This window comes from Spinacia oleracea, chromosome 4 (genome assembly GCF_020520425.1).
Source record: "Spinacia oleracea cultivar Varoflay chromosome 4, BTI_SOV_V1, whole genome shotgun sequence".
Lineage (NCBI taxonomy): Eukaryota > Viridiplantae > Streptophyta > Magnoliopsida > Caryophyllales > Amaranthaceae > Spinacia > Spinacia oleracea.
Genome location: NC_079490.1, coordinates 173,822,039 through 173,829,025, shown reverse-complemented (window position 1 = coordinate 173,829,025; position 6,987 = coordinate 173,822,039). Strand labels below are relative to the sequence as shown.

Sequence of the window (6,987 nt, the reverse complement as noted above, 5' to 3'; positions counted from 1 at the left end):
ATTTCGAAAACACCTGTAGCTACTCCCAATGACAAAGTGAGGGAGTTTCTATGCACCTTTAGATCCTTCCAATGACAAAGTGAGGAAGTTTCTATACTATCCGTTGACAAATCCCAATGACACGTGAGGGATATGTCGACACTTCAAGTGATGACCCTTAAGTCAAATGTTATCACTCGGGGGCTCGTGAGACCCTCGCAAAAACAGGTCACCATGGCTTGTGCGACGCACTCCGTCTAATACTTTGACCATCGTCTTACTCCAAGACTCAGTCAAAGTGGGGGCTAACTGTAGACACCTACTTTTGTCCCCATTCCCGAAAGGGAAGGTTCAATGATGAAAGCATAAATCTCCACTTGACAACGCATCTCCTATAAAATAACGAATCTCAATTCCCCTTTTCATTTCGCCCGAAACCTGCTATTTATGGAAACCTGCTAAAAATAGTAGCTGTCGTAATGGGTAGTTGTTAAAAGTGGCAAGTCATAAAAGATAGAAACCTGTCAGAATGAGGTGTTGCACTCCAACATAAATCCTAAATGAGATAGAGATTATGAGAGAATCCTATTCCTAATATGATTCGAAAATAAGAGTCACGTATTAATTAAAATCCTAACGAGCCTAGAGTTCGTAACGGGCCCAGACGCATCCCGTCACAAGGTTAATACGCACTAAAAGACTCAATTAAATTTCAAATACTCCGGATTCTAGGAATCCGAATCTGACTAAGAAAACAGCCCAGATCCTATTCTCAACGCCTGGTTCTGGGCGCTGAAAATACCTGGTACGTATTCTTTCCTAATTCCTCGTGGATTAGAGCTCTACAATTCTATCTTTCCACGAACTCTTTTCTATAAATAGGGCCTTAAGTTCGACGTGAAAAAAGGACACACAACACACAATTATTATTTCTGAGTATTGACTCTAAACCCCTAAGCCTAAGCCTCACGCTGCAAAACTGATCACGTGTTCTGTCGCAATCGATCCATAAATCGAACAGAACGTATCATGTCCCATAATTTGAGATTCGTTAAATAAAAGGAGAAATAGCAAAGTCAAAGTGGTTAGTTTTCTGAGAATCGTGACGTACCTCTCAAGGGTGCGTCGTAATGTGTCCCTTTTCTATGATTTAATTGATTTCCTCGCCCTTTTATGAACTGTTAAACTAACTAAATCTGATTGTTCGATCACGCCTAATAAATATGATATTTTGGGGAAATTGGATTATCATGCTAGGTCCCTTAAAACAATCTAAATCAGATAATCGCGCTCGATCTAGTATTATATGTTGCATATTGTTAAAATCGACTCAGATTAGTTTAATAGTTAACGCATGTCCCTTCAATTGTTTATGCTGAGCTAGTAAGGATATCCTGCCTCTGGAGTTATCGAAGAGCGAGTACTCCTCTCGGTAGTTACAGTCCCCCGAACCCTCAATCTCTACCCTGCGGGTGTACGTTGAGCGATCCCCACCACCAGGGATCACAAGGGAACCTACGGCCGTCGTGGTCAAACATAATTGCACTCCCTTTATGTCACGATAACCGGGTTTTGTCAGTTTTTCTCATTGTCATTAAAAACTGAATGGCGACTCCTATATTACTAGTCAATTGGGTGTAAACTCACAGGAAATCCAATTACACTTGATTTGACAAAAAGAAGCGTCACACCCACGAGGGACGAGGTCACGCATTAGCCTCGTGCTTTTTCGACCCCCTCACAGTTGGATATCGGATATCAGGGATACCCGATCCGAAAATTTTCGAATAAAACTTTTCGGATCAGATACAAATATTAAATTTTTGGATTCGGATATCTGATCCGTACTCACCCCTAGTAAATGCCCTAAAATAAAACTGTCATTAACCTTTGTTAATAGGTTTTAAATGTGTTGAGCTTATTTACAAGCACACCATCACCATCAAGTTGATGGTGTGACTGGTCACATATAAGATTTTAGAATATTTAAAATATATCAATTTTTTATAATTTTGACTAGAATATAATTATAACTAGTGATGGTCAAAAGTATACGTTGGCAATCATGAAAGTTAAAGTTAAAATGAACAAGTATTTTGATACGGAAGGTAAGTCCTACGAGTTTATTTGTCTAATTACGATACTCCGTAACATTTTGCACGAACTCATGTTCTCTCGATTAGATGGTCGTCTAGAGGAGAAGGTTTTTTAAATGTCAAGTGGTTTGCAACTAAATTGAACACAAGTTACACAATACAATCTTCTTTATAAGTACCAACGAAGAGCAGGTTAGTACCAATAACGCAAAAGACTTATATTTATCCTACTTAGTAGCAGTATGATATACTAATACCACACTAATCAATATCAATACCAAATTAATGAATGCCAGTAAAAGTTACTTGTATCCATTACCACTTTTGACAGACTTCCTCGGCGGAGGAGAGTGTGAGGAATTGCGTGGTTGTTACCCTCCCTCGCGGCCTCGCCCCAGGGGAATCAAGAGTTACATGCTTAAAAGCTTCATCCCAAGATGAAATAATGATAACAAATTAACAAGAAAAACACAAAGAAGAATCAAAAGGGCTATTAGCCTATTACATATACATCTGAGAAAGGGGAAAAAAAACACCAAGACAACACAAACAATACACATCTTGCAATGCTTTCCCAAACCATTGACTCCTGTTGTTGTCAGAGTGAAATGAACACCAACAATACACAAACCAGAACCTGTTAATCTTCAACCTGATCATATACCATCATCAATTTTCACGCTAGTTCATCTACCGTCTGCTGAAGTAAAGGAATCAGCAAACCCATAAGGCCGAGCAACCATACTAGTTTGCGTGTTCTCAACAAAGGAAGATGATGCTGATGCTGATGCTGATACTGATGATTCCACCTGACTCGTACCTTCAGATGCCTTCCATCTCTTCAAGGCTTGTGGTAAAGACATATCTAGATCTATACCATAACAATCATCAAAGTTGGCTTCTGTTGGTTTCCATAGCTCTACTAATGAAGATAATACATTGACCACATGGCCCATGTCTGGTCTTTGATATGGCTCCCTCGCACAACAGTGGCCTGCTAGCTCAGCAACAGTACTGATGCTGGCTAAGGTCTCTTCATCAAGGTCGATAGTGGGGTCAATCGCCTTCCGGAATGTCTCCTTGTTGATGTGCATACGTTTGAACCATGTCACAAGGTGCATGCTTTCTTCAGGCTGGGTCTCGTCTAAGGCTTTTCTTCCGGTAAGCAACTCCATTAGGACTACCCCAAAGCTGAAGACATCGACTTTAGTGGTAACTCGTCCAGTTACTGTTAAAATATGCAGATCAATGACAGAGTGGTTATTTCCAACACAAGTTTGAAAAGATCAAAGTCAATAGCACGCCAACATATCTTAGAATATTTCAGATTATGTAATTCAGATACAAGTCATATATTTCGTAACAGTCAGAGAAACATGACTTATTGTTCCCTTACTGAGCTTTATTGGCCTTTACTTAGACAGGGACTCAGATCTGTATCTCATATCATGCACCTAAAACCATTAAACTGGAAGGGGGGGATTAATAGGAAAGTGTTGCAAGATGGGTTGATGTTAGCAGAAAGGCGCGCAGCAAAGAGCAATATATTAAACAGGCTGTTGTTATTCTACTCATGATTATTGCAGTTATGTCAAAGTTTATTCAGTCCACAAATGAGAAGAAAATACATACTCAGTAGAACACAAAATGAAACAAATGTTAATGGAAACTGAAAAAAAAAGGTACCTGCATATTCTGGTGCCAAGTATCCAAAAGTTCCAGCAATCCTAGTTTCAACTGAGGCCTTTCCTTCAGGAGCCAAACGTACAAGACCGAAATCAGCAACTTTTGCTCTCATATCATCCCCAAGAAGGATATTAGAAGGTTTTAGGTCTCGATGTATAAAGCTTTGATGAGCCAAAGTATGAAGATATTCAACACCTCTAGCCACATCCAAAGCAATGCTCAACCTTCTAGTCCACTCAAGAGGCTTTAACCCTTCCTCAGCCCAGTTAAATACATGCCTACTCAATGTTCCTTGAGGCATGTACTCGTATACCAGAAGCTTCTCATTGCCATCTAAACAGTACCCAATAAGTGAAACCAAATGCCTATGACGTACCTTTGTCAAAACTGCGATTTCAGCCTTAAACTCATTCAACCCTTTTCCTGCAATCACCCCAGATTCCATTCTTTTTACAGCAATCTTTGTTCCATCATGTAATTCGCCTTTATATACTGTCCCAAATCCTCCTTGTCCCAAAATATTATCCTCACTGAAATTATTCGTCACATTTTTTAGGACTTGAATGGAAATAAACATGTTTGCAGTATCACCCATTTGTATGCTACCTGTCTCACTGGATGGAATAGTGTGGCTCTCACTAACCCCTCCAACAGTACTGACACTTGATCCTGCAACTGTAATCTTAAGATTGTCGTTGTCAGATCCAGAGTGACGAGGATGAACCACCATTGCATTCGGACTTTGTACCCTCCTAAACTTATTTTGCTTCTTTTTGAAAATACAGAATCCCAATACACCACACAGAAGCAAAAAGAGAACAGCTCCAACAACAGATATAGCTACAATCACACCAGTAGAAAGTTTTGATCTTTTTCCTGAACCATCATTCTTTTCCTCAGCTGTGCCTGTGCCCGAGGGAGAAGATGTTCCTCGACCATGTGAAATCTTGCTCTCATCCTTCCCAAGGTCAGGATTACCCTCAGTATGCAAAATCAGGTTCTTTTTAAAGGATGGAACTTTGCCATAAATCTGATTGTTTGACACATCTAGTTCAGTAAGGGATGGAAGAGTAGTAAGCTCTTGTGGGATAGTACCAGTGAGATTATTATTCGCAAGAATAAGCCTTTGTAATGATTTAAGGGATGCTAAATCAGGAGAAATAGTTCCATTAAGATTCATTTTCTCCAGATTAACAGTAGTAATATTACCATTACTACAAGTGATACCAAACCAATCACTACAAGGGTTATTCCCCTTCCAGTACTGAGCAAGTCTTGCTGGATAATCCATGGCTTTCGCAACAGAAAGCAAAGTATTCACTTGTGGACTGCAATCACCAGGCTTAGGCAAGCAAAAACTGTTCAAATTCTCAGTCGAATCCACAGCAACCGAGCTCTTAAACACCGGCATTGGCCCTTGAAACAAGTTATTGGTCAAATTCACAACAGCTAAAGACTCTAAACTCATCAAAGACGCCGGGACAACTCCAGTAAACTTATTATCCCTAAGGCTCAACACCTGAAGTTCGTTCAACCCGGAAAAATCAGGCAATGGACCAGAAAATGCATTCTGATGCAACCAGACTTCCTTTAAAGAAGTCATGTTCTGAATCACATCAATTCTCCCACTAAGTTTGCTTACACTTTTCTGCCCATTCAACCACAATGACTGAATTTGAAACCCACTAAAGCTTTCAGGTAACCCTCCTTCTAAACTATTGAAGCTCAAATGTAAATTCACCAAACCCGGGAATGAATCCGGCCCGAAAAAATCAGGTATCTTCCCAATAACATTAGCAGAATTAGCAGAAAAATTCTGAAGTGTTGAAGCATCTTTTAATGATTCAGGAATTTGCCACCCCTTAAATGGGTTGTTATCAAGATCAACAGACAAAAGTACAGACAACCCTTTAAACAAATCACTAGGAATTGAACTAAAATTATTATTACTAATCATAATAACTTCCAATGAACTTAACCCACTTAAACTAGGAAAATCACCTGAAAGTTTATTCCATTGAACTTCTAGCCTTTCAAGATTAGTTAATGAAGCAAGATTAGAAGGGAGACTACCTTCCAAGTTCTGGTGCCCAATTTGAATCCGGGTCACCTTGTTTTCCTGGTTACAGTTCACATGGGTCCATTTACAGGGATCTGGGCCGGACCATCCAAGTGATTCGGGTGGGTTGTTCAAGCTCTTTCTCAAAGCTAACATAACTGCAGCATCATTTTCAGTATCTGAAGGCTGAGAAACTGCAATATTACAGAGAAATAAACACAGCCCAAGTGATAAAATGGGTAAAAATAAGTACCCAACATTGTTTTTCTTCCTCATGTTCTTCTAGCTAATTAAAGTTTGAAGCTTTTCTTGGAACCAAAAAAACCCAGAAAGAAAAATCCCAGAAAAAAGAAAGGTTCAGAAAATGTGTAGCAGGCTTTTTAAGGTGGTGAGAAAAAGAAAAGGGAAGAATGAATGAAAATGGGTTGTCAAAGAACTGGAAAGAAGCTCAAACTGTAAGGTAGCAGAAAGATTAAATAACCTGTTTTTGGGTTTTTATTTTTGGGGTTTAGATTTTAGTTAAGTTAAGATTATGGAAAGTTGTGCTGATCTCAGGCACTCAGCTACAGAACAGGTAAGGCAGCACATGGTCTGGTAGGGGAGCCTTTGGTGTTTGGTCCTGAAATTATTGTCACCTTTTGCTTTGGCCTATACAAATATAACCAATCAAATATGGATAAGTATAAAACTATAAATAAATATCAGCTTCCCTCCAAATTTTTAAGAATAATAAACATATGTAAGTAGGTATGTATGTAAATACCAGATTGTTGGATAGTGATTTTTTTATGATTTGAGAAATGGACATTAGGATATATGTGTGCCTTGTAATTAAGGGGTTTTGGTATGTGGGATAGGCTTGTGGTGAATGGTGATCGTCGTCGGACATGGATGACGAAGGGATAGAAAAAATCTTAGGTTTGCTTAAGAGAATGAGTATATACTATATAATATATAGAAGGTGTTATAGTAAAACTTTTCTAACAATATAATACAATACGGCAACTTTAATTTTGTGTAAGACCGTCTTATCAAAAAGACCACTTTAATTGCTTAATTAATTGGTTACATTGCTTAACTAATTGATTCTAGTACTTAACTAATTGGTTTCATTACTTAACTTATAGGACACCAAGGTGGTCTTTTGTGTAAGACCGCCTTATATAA

The 6,987-nt window shown here is 38.8% G+C and overlaps 1 protein-coding gene across 1 annotated transcript; it reads right to left on the bottom strand.

The window, feature by feature from the left end:
* Nucleotides 1-2,365: 2,365 nt before the first annotated feature.
* LOC110799203 (receptor protein kinase TMK1) lies at nt 2,366-6,462 on the bottom strand. The gene is made up of 2 exons (XM_022004422.2): nt 3,762-6,462; nt 2,366-3,303 (listed from the first exon to the last, which is right to left on the bottom strand). The coding sequence occupies exons 1-2, from the start codon at nt 6,094-6,096 to the stop codon at nt 2,762-2,764; spliced, it is 2,877 nt and encodes a 958-aa protein (XP_021860114.1). The 5' UTR covers nt 6,097-6,462; the 3' UTR covers nt 2,366-2,761.
* Nucleotides 6,463-6,987: the final 525 nt, after the last annotated feature.

Bases quoted from the DNA above. Each gene is read 5' to 3' on its own strand.
- LOC110799203 (XM_022004422.2), bottom strand. From the start codon at position 6,096: ATGAGGAAGAAAAACAATGTTGGGTACTTATTTTTACCCATTTTATCA. The intron at 3,304-3,761 runs GTACCTTTTTTT...ATATTTTAACAG, and splicing joins CTTGGCACCAGAATATGCAG to TAACTGGACGAGTTACCACT.